The sequence below is a fragment of the Primulina eburnea genome, chromosome 16 (genome assembly GCF_022965805.1).
Source record: "Primulina eburnea isolate SZY01 chromosome 16, ASM2296580v1, whole genome shotgun sequence".
Taxonomy (NCBI): Eukaryota; Viridiplantae; Streptophyta; class Magnoliopsida; order Lamiales; family Gesneriaceae; genus Primulina; species Primulina eburnea.
The window spans coordinates 2,423,112-2,446,347 of record NC_133116.1 but is presented as its reverse complement, the minus strand read 5'-3'; the positions used below and the strand labels follow the sequence as shown (position 1 = coordinate 2,446,347).

The window sequence follows — 23,236 nt, the reverse complement described above, 5'->3', positions numbered from 1 at the left end:
TAAGAAATAAAGAGGAATGTGTGATGAACAATGAATTAAAAAAAAAACTTAAGAAATTGACTAAGAAAAGTAAATAATAGTTTTTTGTCATAAAATTTAGAAAATAAAGAAGAATGTGAATTAATGACCAAATTTATCAAATATGGATAATGAATAACAAAAAAACCCTTAAAAAGACATATTAATTTAATTTTCTAATTTAAATGAACAAAGAAATGTAAAAAAAAATAATTTTTTGACTAAAAAATGTAAATAAATAATTTTTTGTCATAAAATTTAGAAAATAAAGAAGAATGTGAATTAGTCCAAATTTATCAAAGATGGACAATGAATAACAAAAAAACCCTTAAAAAGATATATTAATTTAATTTGCTAACTTAAATGAAAAAGGGAATGTAAAAAAATAATTTTTTTGGCATAAAATTTAAGAAATAAAGAGGAATATGTATTAATGTCCAAACTCATTTAAGATGGACAATGAATTAAAAAAAAAAACCCTTGAGATAACCTAATAATTTATTTGGCCAACTTAAATGAACAAGGACAAATCTTAAATGAACAAGGACAGATAAAGAAATTCACAATTGAAGTGGTATATTTATATGAATGTTAGATGTTAGATATATATATATATATATATATATATATATATATATATATATATATATATATATATATATATATAATAAGCGTGTGACCGAGATATAATTAATCTTATCGTTTATTTGCAACAGTTTTATGTTTTTCCGCGGGAAAAAGAGGGCAAACTTGCGTAGAACGAATGGAAAAAGTCGGCAGACTCGGATACAAGCGAAACTCTTCGCGGAAAATTTCTCATATTTCCCGCGGACATTTCGTCATACCGATGCAGGTGCGGCGTATCTTCAGTTTGCTTTGTTCAGCAATTTATTCTGCATCATTCGGGCATGTTTTCACCGTATAAGAACTCGGGATGGACTCCAAAAGAACGATTTCGAGCAGGCCAGGTATTTACTTGATTCGTGGCTGGTTTCACTTCGTTCATGATGTTTTCAGAATGGTGGATGTTATCTATTTGCCTTATGTTTCGGGTTTTGTGACCCGAATTTGAAACTGAGGTAAAAAAATAGACAGGTTGATCAAAGAACAAGAGAAAAATGGGACTTCTTCAAGTCTGTGTTTGTTAACTTTATTTGAACAAAAATGTCTCACCTCAAATATGTTCCTTATTTTGCATCACGCACTATTGTTAGACTGTTATAAACTAAGGCAGTTGTCCCCAAGACAAGCGCCTCGGCAATTACCTTGGGGTAATTGTCAATAGAGCCTCAATTTAACCAAAGTCTTTTACAAGTATTAGTTCACAAGTATGTTGGGTAATGGGTATGCAATAAAATTATCCAGACTTTCTAATTCTGTATAGGTGTGAATTCTTAGGATCGGTAATGCTGATAAAATATTCTTGTATCTCAGTATTATCACTTTAAATAATGAAAGAAATACTGGTAGCTCCCGTAGCTGAACCACCGTGAATGGGCATTATGGCATCACAAGTTGTAACTGTGCTACGCTTTGAGGTCACTGCCTCAGGGCCCGGTCTTTGAGGGGGTCCAACGTATATGATTTGAGTCGATGACCTACTGAAATAAATTTTTTTGGCCCAATATTATATAAAAAGAAGATTAATTTGAATATTTTTTGTTTATAATTGATCAAACTCGTTCTTTTTTTTTTAAGTTCGGTTTGAACAATTTAAACGATATCAAGAGACTTTGGGACATTTGTTGAGTTTGTATAAGTTAAAGAGTTAGTCTATAACTAGTTTGATGAAATATTGTATAGAACTTCAATTTAAGATGCTTCAGTGTTTGTTAAAATTGGATGATTTATTCTCAAATACTTATATATAAGATTTTGTTAACTATCCTAGTGATAGTTGCATAAGCAGAAAGAAGCATATCGAAGATGAAGTTAATAAACATTTACATTCTATCAATAATGTCACAAAATAGATTAAATAAGCTAGCTATGTGTTGATTGACAAAGAAACGATACGAAAACTAGATTATACAAATTTGATATATTTTTTCTCTCTAAAATATATAGACGATTATTATTTATGTAATTATTTCAAATATTTATTGACTTGTTTTTTTATGTAATATATTGTTTCTTGTGTATTTATGTATTATTTATTGTATTTATTATTTGTTAACTGAATTTTAACATTATTTATAGCAACAATAGAACCCATTTTTAAATTTTCCCTTTAGACCCCCATCGAATACATGTACGATTTTTTAAAATTTTTTATTCAAGCCCCATCTAACACAAGTACGGTCATATGCATATATATAAAAAAGTTGATCTTCAAAATGTGAAATGTTATTTGACCTTTTAGAAAAACAAATATTATTTAATCTTCCAAAAAATGTTATTTAACCTTTCGAAAAAACAATTGTCATTTGGCATTTCAAAAAAGTAAAGATTATTTAAGCTTTCAGAAAGCGGTCATTTGAAACCACTTATATGCATATCATTTAATTAAAATTGATACGATCCAAAGCCTACTACACGAGCTAATTAATTTTCCATTCACTATAAACAACCCAGCACCTTGTATTGTGAATGCAGTTCTATTTCTTAACATCCTTCTCCTGTTTATAAACAACCCAGCACCTTGTATTGTGAATGCAGTTCTATTTCTTAACATCCTTCTCCTGTTCCTTTGTTCCCAAAGAATTTGTTGTTTTTGTTTTTTTCAATAAAAATCACCTCCAAGCCCCACGGAATTGATTGTTTTGCAGCCAAGCTGCTATTTACTTGAAATGAATGAAGAAGGCGGTATATTTCTGGTGCATGATAACCTAATCCAGACATAATTGTTCAAGGAAGAAACAATGGCTTATTTGCCACCAAAGAACTCTGACAAATATATACATGTAATACCACTGTAAAGTACATTCAAAGATTACATCCTTTATTGTTACCTATACTGTCAACACATTTGTATTCTTGATAAATGGCTCAGTTGTGAGCGTAAAATTAAAAAAATCTATGGAAAAATTGGAACTTTTTTATGGCCTCCTCTATCAACAGAGTGCCATGCTCTCTATAAATCATGTGTCTGCCGCTCATGTTAACTTGCTACTCAGGTTAATGGGGAGAGGAGGAACAAACGAATGGGTAAATAATTTTGTTAGCTGTCATATCTAGTCCTATTTATATCAGGTTTTCATCTTCTCTTGGGGCAGATACAGGTCACTAACTCTTATTTGTATCTTACCCCATAGCATACACTATCGTTGCTCATTAGGCTTAACCATCTTACTTGCAGGATGATGCAATCTGGAACTTAGCGGTCTTGGTGCTCTAGTTTTCTGGTCAAAACCTCTGACGCATACGAACCCTGAGATTCATTTCAAATGACATGTATCAGTGGAAAAATAAGAGTACTTGTCTGCATGGGACTATGAACAAGATGCTCATCAATATAGCAGAGACGTGTGAATACAGTATATACCTTTCCAGAAGCAGTACTGGATACCTTCAGTTGTCAGGCCTGGAAAGCACCATAGTATTTCTGTAAGCCAGAATTTTTTTTATATTTCATTTATAATTTTATGAAATTTTATTCACCTTTGAATATAGTTGTGACAGAGGTCCCAAAGAACACTGTCCGTCTTGGCAGGTTCCATAACAAACTTCTTGGAACAACGATAGGATTCAGACTGGATTCATGATCCGCGAAAACCTAAGCATGATTTAATGATATAATTTACAGAAACATTTCACTTTCATCTTTAGCTAAGATAAATGCAGAATCCTCTTGTGCAGTTTGAACATTTCTCCATTACTTTGGGGTGCAGTGTACATACACAGAGCTCTTAAGGATCAGAATTCTGTTACCTCATTGACCTGGAAATATGTGCCATTGAGCGGGAAACTTCCTCTCATTGCTGTCCTGCAAGGTATCTAAAAGGAGGTAGGCAATTCAGTGAAAATAAACAGAAGAAAAGGGAACCTAATGGCTTACAATTTGTTTGATTATTGATGATTATTTCACATTTGTGCTCACCAGGATCGTGCCCCTAACTGTTTGGGCCTCTGCTTCTCTTGTGTTGCTGCAAGAAAAGCATGTTTTCTTGTCGCACATGCTACCTCCTTCCTGAGATTCGCATTTACTTTCAGGATGTTTAACTGAGTCTGATGTCTCACCTGGTTCAGATAAAGTTGATTTAGGTATGATAAAAGCTATTTTGGTAAGGTGATTGAGTAATATTTTTTCTATCTCAATAATATGACTCGATCCTTTACTTTTGCCGAGGCTCATTTATTTTGTGTCTGTGTCGGTGAGAGGAGAAAGGGAGGTGGAAAAGTTGACCATAGTCTTAATACATAAGGATTATAAATCATATATCTAATTTTTTAGCCTCTCATACAACTATACCAAGAAATGCTTTTGTATATCATGCAGTCACGATAGAACTTATTAAGTAATTACTTTATACTAGGTACCTGGTGTCCATATAGCAAGAAGGTATGGACTTGGATCATCAGGTTCTCGTTTGTCAAGCTAAATATTATAAAATTTATAGTCAGCAGGAGTCAAGCTGCATATGATCTTCAAAATTAAACCAAGACGAGAAATAACTAACCCCTTTCAGTATGGGATGTAAATCTGGGAGTTCATAGCTGCAGGATATGAATCATTAGTAACTGAAATTTATCCTTATAGTTTACACACTTACATCTAGGGCTCAAGATGCTTGGTGTGGTCGTGATTCTTAAGGGAGCAATGACTATGCTGTTTTCTAAGTTCGTCACCTAATATATGATTAACTGGAACTATAAATCAGTTACCTCTCACTATTTTTAACTAGAAGAAATGGACCTCTGAAATGTTACGTAAGCTCTTTCTAATTTGATGGCTAAGTTTTAATTGCATTAGCTAGAACATTACATGAGATCTCATTTTTTGACTCAACGTAATTTTGCACGTCACTTATAACTTTCCTCTGCTAGATATCCTACAGTTTCGTTCCTTTCTTATGTTTTAGCAAGAGACTATTACTTACACTTGATGCTCTGTCCGCAGTCGACTCACGTTCTTCAGTTTGGGCATTGGTATAGAAGCAAACTCTGGACTTAGAGCAACTAAGGCTTTGGACATGTCTCCTTGCATTTCCTTTTGTTCTAGGATAAAGCTCTGCAAATTTGATGTAAATTCTTCTATATTGAGCTTTATGACTGGGATTTCATCAGGATCCTCATAATATGCATCCTCGATGTCTCTTTCTGTCACTTCTATGGGTGGCTCTGGGGTTTTTGGTTCCTCAATGATTGGTTCACTGTTTCTCATTGAATCCACCCCTTTCTCCAAATTGTCCGTAGGTGGAGGAAGTGGCATAGGCTTCATTGTCATGCCCGACATTTGGTTAGCACTTGTTGTAGTGGATGAACAGACTACTTGTCTCCCCTCTGTCCCTGGAAGAGCGAGTCTTGCGCTGCCTCAAATGCATCCGCCAATTAATATTTAAAGGTTTAACCGACAAAATTAGCTTTCTTTCATTGGAAAGCTTCATGTAATAATTTGTTGTGTTTGAGACATAAATAACTAACCTTGCATAAGCACTTGCAAAATGTCGGCATTCGCCCCTCATTGGACATGCATTACAGTTTGGGTCTCTCTTTGTGCAGAAAACCTGTACTCAAAAATTAATAAAACAATCTTTTTTAAGACATGTTTCAGTTAGCTTGTATTATGATCACCAAGTGGATCTGGCAATCAATTGTGAAAGATAGGATCTCACCTTTCCAAATGTTATCATTTGGTAATGCAGCTCGTACCTGTGATTCCACGGCCAAAAATCAGTGGATCATTTTGGGTTGCCAAATATAGGCATGAAGTCCTTCTAATTTGATAAGTTATTAAGCTTAGTAAACTTACAAGGTTTCTTGATCCAGATGGCAGAGTCTGGGCCAAAGATATTTCTGAATTGATTCCAAAACTGGATATCTGCATAGAAACACGTTTAGTTTCTGCAACAGTTCACAAGCTCTTACACTGATTGCTTTATATTTACTTACAGTTCAAGGAGATGCAATTGGAGTGACTCAGGAAGAGGTCGGAGAGGAACCCAACCAAGTCGCACAGCAATCCGTCCAACATTTGTGTCAACCTAACATGAAAAAGTCAGAAGAATATTTCTTTTGTTTTCCCTCTATACATGATCTGTAAAGGCAACTGCACTTACTGGAAAAGCGACATTATGAAGTGTTAATAAGCGTACACATTCCACACTCTTTAAGCCCAATCCTCGTATACTTAATAGATAATCCCTGCAGGAGAAATTTTTTGTCCAAGTGAGAGTATGGTTCGTTTTAGGGAAAAAAAAATCGGCATGCCTGCTGCTATATATTTTTCGAGATGGATGATCCGACAAGATTTTCCAAGGAGACTTACTTGACTTTGTCTGGCTGAACATCTCTCAGCCATTCAAGGTCAATTCTTTCATGCTCTTGAACGAGTCGATTGAGAAAATCCTGCAGAATGCCCAACAAATGCAGATTGCATTGAAGTATGAGGTGCACCTTATTATTAATCGTTTTGATATTCCAATAAATACCTTAATTCGCTCTGCTAGCATGTTATTCATTCCCCTTTCCTTGATTGTTTCAGCTATCTCAAAAACATCAGCATTTCGTATTGCTTCATAATCTATGGAGTCCATTGTGTCGGCGCTTCTGGCTCTCATTTCAGTCTCTGATTGCACCTTCTTTCTTAAGGCATCCCAGTTAAATGAGCCTGTCTTTTCCTTCTCAACCTTTTGCTTGCTTACACGTGAAATTTTGGTGCCAATCTTACTGGATGGAGTACCGTTCGAGGAATGCACTTGTCTCATTTCTGATGGTTCAGGTGTTATATTTTCGGAGTGCTTCTGATTATCTGCAACAAAAGTCACCATCATCAAATTTTTCAGATAAAGAAAGTAATGTTGATTTATTCTATAAATTACCAATTGATGGTTTACTGGACACTTCAGCCGGTCTAGTGGGGTCCGTCAGAAACATGTGTTCTTGCTGAAAGGCCTCCTGGGTTCCATCTTTCCTATAATTGACAACATGTTGGTCTTTTCTGCTCCGAGAACACGCTGATGCATAAGTTTGTTGTTCAAAAAGTTCATTCAAAATGCCATTGTCCGCTGTTGATGGCTGTAATTTTGGTTTTCCCGACTGTTGAGTGTTAAAATTCTTTTCAACATTCTGTCCTGAAATATAATGTCTGTTTTCTACACACGTTCCATTAGTAAGATTGGCATCTGTTGAAGCCATAGAAGATATGCTTCCTTTTCCAGATGTGAGAATGTCCCCTTCCAATTTTTCCAAACCTTTTGGCATGTTCTGCCAGGAACTAGTGGGCAGGGTAGCAGGTCTCTGATAACGCGGCACATTGGAAGCAAATGAATGAGTGCATGCATTTTCACTGCTGACCAGCTGAGGAAATTTTCCGTGCATTGGATTTTCAAGTTGCTGGTGACCAGGCACGGGTCTTGTACTTGGAAATGAACTTCCATTAACTTGTAACTGACACTGCTGGAATGCAGCAATTCTTTCATCCTGCTCATGAAAACTTGAAGGACCATGGTTTCTGCTGAAATTTCCCCCAGTTATTTGATCTTCTGCTTCTGAATTTGATCCTGAACTGGATCTGATATCTTCAGAGGCTTGAATAATAACAGATTCTGAAGAACTTTGCGATGAAATCATGTCTTCCTCAATTTTTCTGGTCTGATCATTTAATATATAGGTTCCTCTGGTTGTGAAAATTTCTGCTCCGTATTCAGATGATTCACTGGAAGTCACAGAGCTGGGGTTATACACTGGTTCCCTTGTCATTCTATGATCATAAAACGTTGTCCCATCTGGATATGTTATGCGAACTTTTTGTCTTTCAATCAGTGAACTTTGTCCATTTAGGCAGCATGATTCTCTTATGGCTGTTGGTTTTATTGGGAACTTGGCTGCTAGATGCATGAAAGCAGAGCTGCAAGCGAAGAAAGACATTATGTAAATGTGATTAGCTCCTGTTATCTTGTAAGGCGCTGAAGCTTTTGTCTAGGAAATTGATTTTACCTTGAAAGATGATCTGAAACATTTTGTGTGAGGAACACTCCTATCACCGAGTCAACAACTGATCCTTTCCATTTGGAAAATCGCCTGTCTCCTGTGAAGATGCAATTCATTCAAGGTTATACCACCGGATTCATACTGTAAAAATCTATTCAATATCGTAAATCAAACAATTTTGGCTCTTGTAGGGTTACTTTCTCATCAATTTTTTATTTTGTTTTACGTAATAAAACTTGAAGATTAGTGTGTGATTTACAATTTATTTTGTTAGGCGTATTTTTTGTACTTGGTAAAAATGGTTGTTTGACCAAAACAAAAACTTACATTAGACACAAACAACACGAGTATGTGTCAACTGTTGATACATGGTTTTGGAAACTTTGTGATCTCGATTCTTGGAGGTTTGTGACCTAATTTTAGTTACTCTATCAAACTATTGAGGGTAATATTAGTTCCTCATATAGTTTTTTTTTGGTTTGTTACTGGTGGTCACCAACATAAAATATTATTTTTATACTCCAGATAGAACAGGGATAACCTGGACTACCTCCTCGCCCTCCACCCTACTTTCTCATTTTCCATAATATCCAAATAGTTGGGAATTCGTTATTTTTTCTAGTCATGCATGCTTTTGGTCTGAACAATAAATGTCTATTACTTAATGCTCTTATGAAACATTGTGAATTCTAAACCTAAAATGTAAAAAAAAAATGAGTTGGATTCTTTATGGTGAGTTTTAGTGTTTTGACAATAACTCAAAATCGTCTTATGCTATATTACTTATGCATTAACATTTATAATGATGCAGTGGTTTGGAAGCTAATACCTTGAACTAGATGCATCCTTGCGATGAATGAGTCTGCTCGATTACAGAGGACTTTTCTTTCTTTCTCCAACCATTGTTGTCTATCGTCCCCCAATGTTTCTGCACTTTCACTTCCTTCCTTACCCATTAAAAGGTTCCACAGCCTATTTGTCTCTGGATCAAGATCCACTTTAGGTCGCAGCCGGCGCTTTTTGATCAGATCAAATGCTTCAGAAGAAACAATAGCACCATCTCCTCTATATGGAACAAGCGCACTTCGCTCTTCCCGACCAATTTCCTTGCCACTGCTATTGATGTTTAGACCTTTCATACGGTCTGTGATATAATCAACTGAAGGTGAATTTCTCCACAGTTCTTGTGACCCTACTCAACAAAATAATAGTTTTAGTTTAAAGAGCATGTTCAGCTTTAATTATGGGGATGACTTACGAAAAGATGAATACCTTTGAGTGTCTTAGGCGGACGTCCACGACCTCTTGAGTGTGTGATCAATTGCGGCAACACTTTATTTATACCGGACAATTTGTCTGATGTTTGTCCAGCAATTTGTCTCTTGATTGACACACAAGCATGATAATTTACTACATTTCCTAGACTAGTAGGATCTCTTTCGGATGCAGACTCCATATTCCAGTTAGTGACTGTAGCAAAAGAATCGGTGCTCTGTGCTTGAGCGAGGTGATCAAATGTTTTCTGTGCCTTTTCTTTCGCATGAAAATGAGGTGAAGTATGTCGCTGCTGAAACTTGCCTTCGAAATCTTTGGACTTCATGTACCCCTCACAACGGACCTTGTTGAATTCATCGTTTTGATATCTGGAGGTGCACTGTCCTTTAATGTCAGAATTTGGTAATCCATCATTCAGGAGAATTGCGGAGCTCTGTGCATGGAGACTCTTACACTTTGTGTCCATTTGTCCTGTGTAATCTTCAACAGTTGTAATCCTAGAAGACATGCTGGATGTGGTTCCATGAATTATGCCTTCAATCCTCCTTTTTTTCATAGTCTCTGAAACATTTAGACATATTTTGCTGCTATCACTGCTAGCATGACTCATGTTAGAAGACCACAGTTGAGATCCCATCAAGGTGACAGCTTGAGGTTGTCTTAGCACAGTGTGGGAATAATCTCTTTTGCATCCCTGACTCTCTTTGGCAGGCACCAAATCTTCCAAAAGTTGAGTCTCAGTACGAAGGTTCGGTTGCCTCATTCTGTCTAGGTTTGGTTCATTGGAATTTGCCTCGATGACAAGCTGAACGAGGTCTCCACTAGTAAGTTGATGCAATTGACCGTGTCTATTTTGGCCAACATTTTGGTTGGCATTAGTATTTCGCGCATTCAAACTCCTTGCTATGACATTCAAAGTATGGCCCTTTGAGGCAGATGGTGAAGGTGTAGACGGAAGCGGCGACAACTCTGGAGGTGGGGTATGATTTGCTGATTGGACACGATTGTATAAATTCTCTATTGCATGTTGTGTAGATTTGGCTGCCTTGTTCAATTCTGTGACCCATTCTGTATTAGGAGAATCCAAGTTCAAATTTACAGGAACCTTGCTTCTTTCTTCGTTCTCTGTCTGGTTACCAACTTCCGTTGTCTGGCTGTCCTTTTCTACTCCATTTTCTAAGTTAAAGTTCAGTACTCTCCTGCATGATTTTACTGCGGACCCAACATTGGATCCTTCAACATCCTTTGCAACATTAGTTAATGGAGTTGTTGAAGTTCCGGTGCCCTTTTTGCGCACATACTTTCTTTTTTCGGAGGGATTTTTATCGACAGCTCTATTCCTTGAAGCAGCAGACTTGGGAGTTCTTTTGGGTTTTCCTTCCACTATTACTTTTGGTCGATGTTTTTTCCTTTTGGGTGGTCTTTGCTGCGGCGTCTTGTTCAGATCAATTTCTCCATTTCCACCATCGGAATGAATCTTTTCATTAGGTGGTGTCAAAATGACTGTAGATGATGTGCCCGGATTGCTGTCCAATCCATCATGCTTTCTCTCAATTATTTCAGAAGGCTGACTGCAGACAGCGCCATCTTTCTTATGTTTTTCTGGAGTCGAGCAGTCGTCTGCAAAGAACTTTGGTACTTGCATGGGCTGGTTGTTTTTCATCTGCTTTTGCAGATCTGGTGTTACTGGCTCGAACTGAAGGGGCATGGTTATACCTGAGGACGCTCCTTTTAATCTTTGAGATAAGTTCAGGTTACGGTCAGAATGGTAAGGGACTGGAAATGTATCTGCCAAAAAGAAGCATTCTAATTGTTAGCTTGATTTTTAAAGTCCTAAAAGACAGTAAATACATTTCTATGTGAAGTGGATACATTTTTTTGGTGCTTCAAAAATTGAAATTAGAAGGCGAGGGCCATATAGTTCATACACAGTCGTCGAGTGAGAGATACTCTGCTAAAGGTAACAAAAGAAATATTGTCTTGTCATTTGAAACAGATGCACAGTTATTGGCTAAGAGTTCTAAACTGTCAGACTAAGATTAGCTAATTCAAACAAAAGAATATGCTCAGAGCATTTATCTAACTTATAATTTACTTACTGGTAGAAATTTGTTGAAGGTTGTGACCACCAAAATGCCGATTTTCATTCCAGATGTGATTTTGCAGGAGTATTGAACTGCTCGAACCATGCATCTTCCCATTGTTTCTGACCAGCGAATGTTGATTGATAATGGTGGAGTTGCCCATAGTACTTGCTGGTCTGTTAGGTGGGCCATTTGTTAGAGTGGTGTATGGATGTTTATTTGTTCCCATTAATTCTGCCAGAGAATCAACTTTCCGAGGAAGAACGTCTAAATTCTGCACGTAAGCACCATATTGATTCAAGATTCTGAGATTCTCAGCTGGTGCAACATCGCTAGGACTATGCTCCAGCTCCCATCGGTTCTGCCCTACAAAACTGGTGGGATTCAAATCCCGAGGAATCCTATGACAAGTCTCAACAAAGGTAAGATCTTGCATGTTGTACTCCTGATTCAAATCTATAAAACTGGTTCCACTTAAATTCGGGGGCAACCCATTGCAGGTTTCTATGGGAGCAACATTTTGATTAAGTTCCCCACGATTTACCCCTACATGACTACATGGATTGAATCCTGGAGGCAGCCGACTGCTAGTTTCATCCTGCAGGAGGCCGGTGTAAATTCCCAGCAAATCGCTCCAACTTTCTGCTCCCACCAGATTCTGCTGCACTTCAGCAGCAACATGACTTGATCTGTGCACAACCGGCTTTTCTGGTGTTGGAGGAACCCAAATCTCTCCACTTTTCACAACTTTGTTTTCAAGGGGAATTGGCATTCCCCTTCCCAGGTTCATACTGGAACTTGCTGGTTCGGTTTTCAAGGACACTTACCTAATCTGTTTTGTATATTTGTGACACATATAGCGTCCCCACCTGAAATCCAAACCAATTTATCACAAAAACAAACAGCAAAAACCACTGCTTTTGAAGAATCACATGTGGAAAGAATGCATATCCTCAAATCAAGATCAATTCAATAAATGCCATCTAATTCAGTTCCAAAAATCACATCTTTTCCTCTTTAAATGCTTTATTACATGCGTGTATCTGTATGCTACGACTATGCAGTTTCCGGGTCTTCCAGACCCAGCTAGCTGAATCAGCTTTATTAGCAAATGCACGTTTAAATTAAAATCAAAATACCAAAAAACAATAATATAAACTCAAGATAGAAAAATCGAATCAAAACCAGGAAATCAGATGCCTCCATAATTGGAGAAGCAGAGAATAAATTGGAAGATTTAGTTCTGAAATTAAAACATACCACGGTGTAAAAATCTGAGTAATAATTCTCCCAGGTGATTCTGAGTAAAAATGCAATCACACACTGATACTGGTTCTTTACACCCAATATTAAAGCACGAAAATTTAATTAAAAATGTGACACAAAAATTTAGAAAAAAAATCAAAATTTTATTACATATAATTAAACCCCATCGATCTCTCTATATATCCATGAATATGTTTGTGTATGTATTACCGGAGTCAATGCCGGAGAGCCAAGTCAGCTTTCGTTACAAGGAGAGCTTTAGAGAGAGAGAGAGATACAAGAGAACATTAGAGAGAGAAAGTAATAAAAACTAATAAACAAAAGCTGCAACAGTGAGGTATCCTCTATTTTAAGGAAAACACAAAGAAATGTGGTTAGGCAGGCAGGTTGAGCAAATTTTCATTTCCAGAGGGCAGTCAAGCTTTACTTATGGCCAAAATCAAGTTTTGCTCAATTGTGAAAACTTCGATTACAGTACAGATCTTCGTTGCTATCGAAAGTAATATCATTTCTCGGTTTTATAAATCGTCAAATCTCGTAGCGATTGCAGTAACCTTGACAAAAATATTTATAAAAGTTTTCCGTATTTTATGACCGAATATAACGAGAATCGCACCGCTTTCTCAAAACGCGGAAAAAAAGAATAATACCGTGGGCGTGCAATTTTTTTTGGTTTCGGAGTATCAGATTATCATTCTAGTCTATAAATTTACATGAAAACTTTTCTCAAACTCTTACATTTCAAGTTTTGCTTAATAGTGAAAATTTCGATTACATTACAGATCTTTGCTATCGAAAGTAATATCATTTTTCGGTTTTATTAATCGTCAAATCTCGTATCGATTGTGGTAATCTTGACGACAATATATTTATAAAAGTTTTCCGTATTTTATGACCGAAGATAACGAGAATCGCACCGCTTTCTCAAAACGACGAAAAAAGAAGAATACCGTGGGCGTGTAAATTTTTTTGGTTTCGAAGTATCAGATTATCATTCTATAGTCTATAAATTTACATGCAAACTTTTCTCAAACTCTTACATTTATCCAATGAAACCTGTAATTTTAATTCAGTTTTGTACAGAAATGAAGTAACTGATGATTCACATAAATAAAACTATGAATGTGATTCTTTTCTTAAGCACAAAGACAGTGGATTCTTTTATTGTAGTTGAGTCATGGTTACATTTACTGGGACAATATATATTTTTTAAATATTGAAAAAAAAATTCCACCAAAGTATGTAATAATGACCTTTATTTTTTATTTTTAAGGAAAAAAAATATTATTTCAATTTAATCTAGGGTCTTATTGGTCATTAATACAAAGATTAGGAATCCTCGACAGAGTAAAGATGGGAGGACCAAAATCACTTAGTAAGCATTAATTGTAATTTTAAGTTTCGGTAAGACAAAGTCGTGCTTACTAATTACTATGACTGTTATTTGCGCGTTAAATTGAGGGCCAATATTGTCATTTCCATTTTCCTGTCTGAAATTTAGTAGCGTGAAAAGTGTGCAGATCATGGCTCAACACGTGCATCGCAAAACTCGAGTAACGGAAACCTGACACAATTAATATTAATATCATACCTATAATCAATTTAATTAAAAATAAATAAATAATTATATAATAAAATAAAATTACCTATATATACACACATACATGATACAAATACGAATGATTTTCAAGGATTAAAATTTAATATCTTACCACTTTAATAATCCTTAGATTTATATATGTGCGCGCGCATGCATATGCACATATTGACAAAATAAAAAATAGCTTATAAGAGATAGAAGAGTCGTGACTTTTACTCTGGTTTCAAATTAATTAAATTTGTATAGTTATTTGTTTATAGTCTATAGAAAATTATGAGTTAGTCTATCATCATTAGACATATGAGTATATCGTATGTTAATGAAAGCTGGCATCATGTGTTGATTATCTAATAGTTAAAATTTTCTCACAGCATAAGCGGTGAAATGTTTCAAATATAGCATAGAAAATCTGAATTATTTTATAATGTGTTAATTCTCGTTTTTTTTCTTTTCAATCTCTTGACTCGTATGACCCTACTTTAGTAATTTTATAGTAAAAAATACCGACAAGTCAACGTGAAAAACTTTCTAATTTCGGATATTTTAGATGATTTCATAACTTTTTATTTATAAGTCATCACAGTGTCTCCTCTATTTGACGTCAATAGCATTCGATGGACATTTGAATTGAAAACAAAAAAAATATTGATGAACTTCATATTGTTTTTTTTATGTGATATGTTCATATTAACATCTTGTATAAAACTATAATGAAAATAATACTCTCGATGTAACATAGACAGAGATAAAAAAGACCCATTTTGAAGTATTTCACGAATTCAATCAATCAAGTTTAGCTCGTTTCTTTTTCCAATAATTATACCTACTCGTTTATTTTAAAAATATCAAATATGTTGAAACTTTATTTAATGTGCCAAAATATATTCCGCTTCCGTACCATAACACGTTTAAGTGTATATATAAACTAATAATATACTTTTAAAAAAAAATTAAATATACTTCATTATTATCTAAAATATATGTTAATTAAATAATAATAATTAAAAATACATATATTTTTCTCGTAGCCCAACGAGGATATGATATGACAAAATTTCAGTCAAATCATTGCAATGATTTAACATGTTTGTCACAACATGATGGTAAGTACATCCGCATAATACCCATCAATTCATCAAAAATTGTGGGGTTTATTATCACATATTTATTATAACAACATATCTCTTTCCTTCACATTCTTTTTAATATTAAAACTCATTATTTATGAATATCACAATCCACTCGATCATCTTAAAATTTTTTCATATTAAATAAATATGTTTTACAATATTTAAATCATTTAATTTAAAAAATAAAAAATAAAAAAGCCAAAATAAACAGTTAGAAAAATTAAAAAATAATAAAAAAGATAAAATTTAAAATAATATGTTTTACAATATTTAAATCATTTAATTAAAAAAAATCCAAAAGAAATGTTAGAAAAAATATATTAAAAAAAAGTAAAAAAATATTTTTAAAAAAATATATACTTTTTTTAAGAAAAAAAAAAAGAGGAGAAGAAGGACGTTCATTTTCTCTCCTGTGGGCATTATAATTTATAGTGTTTACTCACAATGAAGAAGAGGTGTTAAATGAACATTATAACATTTCGGTACCCTAATATAAGTTTAGATTCAATTTTTGTGTCAAAAAATTACGTTTCAATTCACTAATTTTATATGTATTTTATATGTCAATTTTAAGGTATTTTTTTTGTGTCCAAATAAGTACATATCAATGAAATTGTGACAGATTTATGAATTTCAGGTGTCAATAAATTTTAATTTGATATATTATTTATATACAAATCATTGAGATTATAACACAAATGTATAATATTTAAGCATCAACTAAATCAAATTAGATATATCATTATAATTTTTAGATATGAAATGTTTACACTTTTACGAAATAATAAAATAATATTGTTGAAAATAAAGTACAAATTTATTCAGTGTAGATATCAAGTGACTTAACTTGAGTATCAATCAACTTAAATAAGATATATGTAAATATGCAATATAATATTTGGATTCTTAAGTTCAGAAATTAAATGAAAAACACGTTAGAGCAGGAAATTAAAATTAAATTTTTCTAACACAAAGACTAGATCATAACTTATGTTTGGACTCGTTAAAAAAAAAAAAAAAACAACTTATGTTTGGAATCAAGAACTGAATTCCAATTAACCCTATCTTTATTAGGAAAAATCTCTGTTATATGAAACCAACATTAAAATAAATTTCACTTAAAAAATGGAATTCATCTTACCTAATGGATAAATATTTGTATTCAACATAAATACTATATAAAAATATATTTCCAATCCATAATTATTTTTATAGAAATACCATATGATTCTTTTGAACCAATGTTTCTCAAGCAAAAAAACGTTTATAAATATGTTTTAAAATAATGTAATTAGTATATCACACTCCTTTACCACAGGATTTTGGTATTTGTACCCTACAATTAAATTTTTAGTACAATATACCCTAAAAGTGGAATTTTTTGTCAAAACAATTAATACATTTATGAAATTTAACATAATTCAACTAAATCCAAAAAATTCATTTAGTTATTAGATCCTATTATATAAGAAGTAAAAAATAAGAGAGAAATTAACGAACAGAATGTAAATTTTAAGGGTCACATAAAATGAATATAAGTTGCATGGAAAACAATACGAACACACAACGGAGACATGCTGGGACTAAGCTCAATTCTTGAGCTTTAATGGAGCAACGTTGCATTGTCTGTATGGTGGAAGTAAGAGCAGTCCGAGATCGAAAGGAGAGACTATCACCTCATTTGACAGCCGATATGCAGTAACAATAATTGAAACGATGTTTATCCCAATGATCCAACAAGCCGATCAAAATGTAGTTGGCCATAGAGAGTCGGGAGAGTTTATCGCTATTTGATCTACTCATAAATTCAAAAGCCTGCAGCATACATAGAGGAGGTAAGATGTCAGTACTAAAATATTTATTGAATTAGATGGTATGAGGGTAATAACCAAGTGTAACATTTGGTTTAGAAAAGTTAAATACAGGCGAAGAGTCGATAATGCTTGAGCAAAACTTCGAAGACATGATCAAAATTTTCCTTCAACTGCTTGCCGAAAAGCCTTAAAACACATGTTCATCAATTTACTTCAGGACCCTACCAAAAAATAAAAAAAAGGTGGTGCTAGGTTGAGAGTCAGTCTCAGAGTAAGCACATATGTTGAAAGTAATTTCCCATGATATATAGTTACCAAGTATGATTTCAACGACAGAACAAACATATACCTTTTCAATTATATTCACTAAATAAGTCTTGTAGATTATGGATGCGCTTCAACAGGCAACATATGCACCAAATAAATCATCTGCAGACGGATCCTTTCGACAGTTTTTGCACCACAGATGCAGACGAGTTTTTCAAGCAATCAGAGAACACTACGTTCTTTGGATTTCCAGATATGAGTTGTCTCATGGACTTGATTGCATCAAAGTATGCGCCATTAAAAGGGTATTCTAGCCCATCAATAACCTACAATCATGGTCAAAATCAGAACAAAAAGATGGCGACTTAGATATTAAGCTGTTATAAAGAAGTAAACACATCTCAACAATATATCGAAGATCAATGCCTTGGAGAAATTAAATGACTACTACTATGGAGTGATAACATAAAAGGTTGAAATTAGACTTTCAAATACGGGCAGTCAAAATTTTTGTTGCACCAATAATATACCGATTCTTTATATATCAGAAGTTCGATTACACTTATTAGGTGATTGATGATTGGGCTTTAATATTAAAACATATCGGTTTAATTGGTTTAGTATTATTTTTTTTAAAGACTTGTTAAACCAAACCAGCCAAACTTGTAAAAATTAACATTTTTTTAATACGTTGTAGAAATGTTTTTATTTAAGTTCACCTATTTTGACATCAAGTTATTATAATAATTTTGAATAGGTCTACTTTATTTTTATGATTATTTATTTCACAAGTTACGGCTTTCAATACATCGCCATTTATTTATATTAAAAAAGTTAGTTCATTTGACTCATCCATTATTTTGTTTTCGAAGGAAAAATCGGTTATCTTGGTTGATCAACTGAAACAACTGATTTAAATCAGTTCAGTTAAGTGTTTTTCATAAAGATATTGATCGGTCTGGTGTGGTGAAAACTAAATCGATTTAATCATTTTTTAGCAATTAGTTTCCATTGCACACCCTCTAACTCTTAATGCTTTGGCTAGGGGTTTAATGTGCAATTGCTGATACACTCAACTTATGTGCCCTCGCTAGAAAATATAAACACTTTCATAAGAGCAGTGCAGCGTTCACTCATCAAATTACAGATATTGGGGTGGATTCTATTTCTCGGGAATTCTCTATTCAGGGATTTTTGTATTTCTTTTACATCAGTGTTTTCTATATTTTAATTGTCTTGTAAAATTACTACTAAAAGAAAAGAGAATGCACAGAATACCATATCAGATGGAAAAGAATGAATGTTTCATTGGGGAATGAAAAAGTTCAATATAAAATTACCAGTAGAGAAACCCCAGATGTGTCGAAAGCCTTCAGGGTAAGAAGCTCCAAAAGTCTCTCCGGTGTAGAGACAATGAATTCCGGTTCACAGATCTTCAAACTGTCAGAAAAGGCGGGAAAAGTGAAAGATCAACATTTAAACAGAGAAACAAAGCAACAATATGCATGTGATTACTTTAACTTCTAAAAGCAAGGTAGAAAAGAAAGATTGTGATACACAAAATTTGAGGGTTGAACCATCACACCTCCCACATGAAAATCCAATATTTGCCTCGCTTTCAGTTATATTTTTCAATCACTGACAAAGTTATATCATATGAACAAGATTGAAGGGAGGTGCTAACCCATTAACTTGATGATCAATGGAAGCACCAGAATGAAGACTCACAGTATGTATTCCAAGGGCCTTCAAAGGCTTGCATACTTCACGCACCTGAGTGTCATGAAACAGGAAGACAGGTAAGCCAATGAGTCAATTGTGAGACTCAACATATCTATAAGACCAGTGGTACGGTTGATCAAAAAATGCTTATTGTAGCGGGCAAACCTTAGAAGCTTTCTCTCGTGATGGAACGAGATATAGAAGAAAAGGACTAGCAAATGATAGCCCCTCTTTCTCCTTCATTGAAATGGTATCAGCAGCTGTTGATGCGATCCAAGCAATTTGCTCCATTGTGGAATCAGCTCTATCAGTTTCAAGAACATCTTTTCTGTTGGAATAACAATTCCAGAACTCAATTCCCCACGCATTGGCAAAGAAAGGTTTGTCTCCTTCACTAACATAACCTTCACCATTCTCCAAAGCAGTCTGAATTGAATTCAGGCATGTAATCAAAAATTTCGATGGGCACTCAGTTTTGTTTTCAAAATGGTTTTGTGTCTGAGCATGGTTGAGCTTGTTCCTATTAATGATCTGGCAAGTTGGTTTCCCCACATTGATCGCAATTTCTGGACCCATAAAACTAAAAGGCTCAACAGATTCTGAGTGTCCACTATACATTTCATGCTCTTGGGGATCTACATGAGAATCATCCCTGCATCGGGTCGCTTTCTCTAGCACTCTGCCTTTCTTCTCCCCAGGCTTCCCATTTTCTTTAGAACTTCTCTTCCTTTTTTTCGTACGATCAATTTTCCCATGGTTATCAATAAAAGGGTCCTCGGGAGATGGAAGGCTAAAGCACATACCCTGCAAAAGAAGCAATAAAAGAAAAACAGGATACTAAGAATCATGAACAGTAGTCACATTAATGGTGTATCATCAGTAACTTAATGGTTAACCAGTGCTACAACAAAAGTTAATTATAATACACGTCAAACAAATATTAGGGTCCGAATAACAGATTCAGAATCAACTACATCAACGCCGGACAAAAAAATTAATCAATAGGGAGACTTAATTTTTTTTACATCAAAGGCAATTTTGAAAATTCGAGAAATCCGAAAATATGTGAAGCCAATCAGCACCTGATTGCATCCACGCATCAAAGCAAACACTTCTAACCAAACTCGTTTCTAGCAGAGAAAAATCATAACAAAAAACGACTAATTTTCAATCCATGGTTCTACTGCAAGAAGAAAAAAAGGCCAAATCTTTACTTCGAGATGACAATTAACTTTAGATGACAGAAATCCACCATCAATGAAACAAGATAAACCGTAAAAAAAACAAACAATTAACGTAGACAGGTCTTCACAATCTCAAGTCACCTGGCAGAGGCGGCGTTTGCCTGATTTGCGGCGGTTTTTGGATGCGATAATAGCGGCCAGGCGAGCAGAAACCTTTGAGGATGAATCTTTCTTGTCTTCTTGCATTTTTCTGCTCTTTTTGTTCCTTCTTCTGCTTATCGAATCATCGCTTCTTCCCATTTCTGAAGGCTGCGAGCGAATGAGCAAGGCGGTTTCTGGCTTTCTTCACTTCAGTCTACAACATGGGTTTTAACTTTGAAGATACTGAGGCTAGATTTGGTATTTGAGAGGTATGCCATGGTTTTTCTGTCATTTTACGTATGCTAATAGGGTTTGGTGGGCTTTGGAAAAATCGGGCTTAGGGTTGGATTTGTATTTGTACTTTTTCTTAGACTTTTCACTCCACAGAGCAAAAAGAATATCTCTAATGAAATATTTTGTTATAATTCAATCTGGAATATTTTAAATTTAAAATGATCCATTCATAAAATAATTTATAGTATTTGGAATATATGGACAGTTCATTAGGAATGATAATTTTCTCCACAGATTTGAAGACCAGCGGAAAAACCCGAAACAAGGATATAGATATTATCTTCATTCTTAAAAAAATATTATTAATAATATTAGTATTATTAAGCTTTATATGTATATTAATATTAATATTAATAATATTACAATTGTTATTAATAATAATAGATAATATATGAGTTTTGGTTCAGAAAATCCTCGAACTCGTTCCATGCGGTTTCGAGTTGGAGGATTCTCCAAACTTAAAAAAATTGAGATCAAGACGGATAGAAGGATAGAAATGAAATTTGAGAACGGAGATGGACCCATCCCCTCCCTGGAGTTAACTGAATGCTGTTCTTTCTTCCAAAGAAAAGTTTGAAATACAAACTCACGAGTGCATTGACTAGCGTGACTTGTGCAGGCAGCTGTATCCCTCACCTGTAATAATTAATTCCATTGCATTGAAAAATAAAATAAAAAACCTAAAAAATGGAGTTTCAATTTTCTTTAGGATAGGCACCGGTCAAATGATTATATCACAAATATCTGATTAAATTTAAAATAAATTGAATTTATACATATATTTATTTAGAATAGATCTTTTGTGAGACGGTATCACGAATCTTTATCTGTGAGACGGGTCAATCTTACCGATATTTCAAATAAAATATAATATTTTTAGCATAAAAAATAATATTTTTCCATGGATGACCCAAATAAGATATGTGTCTCACAAAATACGCTTCCTGAGATCGTCTCACACACATTTTTATCGTTTATTTATATCATATCGATAAAAATAATATTTGTACATCCTATAAATCATTTTATGGATAAAAAAACTTATGACTCCTTCGCATGAATTTTGTACTAACAATTTTGACATCTTTAAAAAAAATCATTGGAGAAGCAAATTTTAGAAAAAAAATTCGTATTTTACTCTTATTTAATTCATTCAAAAAATGATTTTACGTTTCCCAATACTTCATTAATAGGAATATATTAGTTAAAACAAAAAATAATAAGGTTAATAAAAATTAAAATTTAGATTATATATTTGAGATAGCTGAAAAATAATTTTTTTAAAAAAATCTATATATTTGAGATAATGGGCAAGTGTGTATGACGATGGATCATTACGACGGCGGAGCTAAGAATCTAACGCTACTCGGGCTAGAATTTTAAACTCTAACATCTTTTAATATTTTAAATTGATCTACCCAGACTAATATCAAATTTATCCAAAATTATACAAAAATTTACCTATAAAATTTTTTAAAAAATTTGGACCGCCTGAGCTAAAGCCCGGATACAAGAACAGCTACCTCCGCCCCTTATTTATGACGCACTCGGTCGCAATTTGCATCAAAAGCCAAAAGGTCATTCACTGCGATTATCAGTGGGCCAAAAGAAACTATCTTCATAATTGATTGAATTATAAGTCAATTTTGAGGCATATTGTCGCGCAACTATATGGGGAAAAAGCAGTAAATAGGATAATGTAAAAAAAAAAAACTCAGCATTTATTTATCAAAAAATTGATACACCGTGGACGATCTCATTGTCTATATTTATCATGATAAATTCTTTTATGCTAGGAGTATACTTTTATTGGTGAATATGGGTAATGGGTTGACCCTCTCACGGATTATACCCGTGAGACGGTTCTCACATGAGACTCCTCATAAAATATTTATATCACAAAATTTTACTAATTAGATAATCTTACATATTTTTAAGTTGTTGAAAACACTTGTCATATTTAATGACAAGAGTTAGTCTCATTTGAGACCGTCTCACGGGTTTATAATCCGGAGACGGGTCAACCCTACCCATATTTACAATAAAATATAATACTCTTAGCATAAAAATTAATACTTTTTCATGGGTGACCCAAATAAGATATCCGTCTCATCAATACAACCTGTGAGACCGCTCACACAAGTTTTTGCCTAATGACAATAACGAATACAAAAAAAAAAAAAAGAAATCAAATTTGTGTTGTTAACTCTACTGTGTAGGGCAATGGACATCTTCCTTAGAACTCCATGATGTTATATTTGAATCTGACTCACAGACGGTGGTGAATACAATAACATCAAAGAATGTAGACTACACAGAGTTTGGATCGATTATCTGTGGCTGCTGTTAG

General features: G+C 34.1%; 2 protein-coding genes and 1 long non-coding RNA gene across 5 annotated transcripts; 1 reads left to right on the top strand and 2 right to left on the bottom strand.

Moving 5' to 3' along the window:
- Positions 1 to 2,565: 2,565 nt before the first annotated feature.
- LOC140816301 (uncharacterized) lies at positions 2,566 to 5,213 on the top strand. Its single transcript, XR_012114528.1, has 5 exons — positions 2,566 to 2,612; positions 2,677 to 3,564; positions 3,817 to 3,964; positions 4,061 to 4,221; positions 5,078 to 5,213. It is a non-coding gene; the product is annotated as an uncharacterized lncRNA (long non-coding RNA).
- LOC140816300 (transcriptional activator DEMETER-like) lies at positions 2,904 to 13,216 on the bottom strand. Of its 2 annotated transcripts, XM_073175483.1 has the most exons (22): positions 12,945 to 13,216; positions 12,729 to 12,803; positions 11,484 to 12,337; positions 9,382 to 11,172; positions 8,939 to 9,301; positions 8,116 to 8,206; positions 6,999 to 8,026; positions 6,609 to 6,928; positions 6,446 to 6,525; positions 6,237 to 6,321; positions 6,070 to 6,161; positions 5,930 to 5,998; positions 5,793 to 5,829; positions 5,602 to 5,684; positions 5,058 to 5,486; positions 4,638 to 4,674; positions 4,498 to 4,555; positions 4,058 to 4,197; positions 3,889 to 3,954; positions 3,619 to 3,733; positions 3,503 to 3,541; positions 2,904 to 3,388 (listed from the first exon to the last, which is right to left on the bottom strand). In XM_073175483.1, exons 3-22 carry the CDS (start codon positions 12,256 to 12,258, stop codon positions 3,279 to 3,281), a joined length of 5,808 nt encoding a protein of 1,935 aa, XP_073031584.1. In that variant the 5' UTR covers positions 12,259 to 12,337; positions 12,729 to 12,803; positions 12,945 to 13,216; the 3' UTR covers positions 2,904 to 3,278. The 2 variants fall into 2 exon arrangements, with proteins under 2 accessions (XP_073031584.1, XP_073031583.1); XM_073175482.1 differs by lacking the exon at positions 12,729 to 12,803.
- Positions 13,217 to 16,955: 3,739 nt separating this feature from the next.
- LOC140817178 (uncharacterized) lies at positions 16,956 to 20,812 on the bottom strand. 2 transcript variants are annotated; one of them, XM_073176810.1, is made up of 7 exons: positions 20,593 to 20,812; positions 19,433 to 20,071; positions 19,230 to 19,318; positions 18,886 to 18,985; positions 17,628 to 17,871; positions 17,388 to 17,499; positions 16,956 to 17,279 (listed from the first exon to the last, which is right to left on the bottom strand). In XM_073176810.1, exons 1-5 carry the CDS (start codon positions 20,749 to 20,751, stop codon positions 17,704 to 17,706), a joined length of 1,155 nt encoding a protein of 384 aa, XP_073032911.1. In that variant the 5' UTR covers positions 20,752 to 20,812; the 3' UTR covers positions 16,956 to 17,279; positions 17,388 to 17,499; positions 17,628 to 17,703. The 2 variants fall into 2 exon arrangements, with proteins under 2 accessions (XP_073032911.1, XP_073032912.1); XM_073176811.1 differs by lacking the exon at positions 17,388 to 17,499.
- Between the last annotated feature and the right edge of the window lie 2,424 nt (positions 20,813 to 23,236).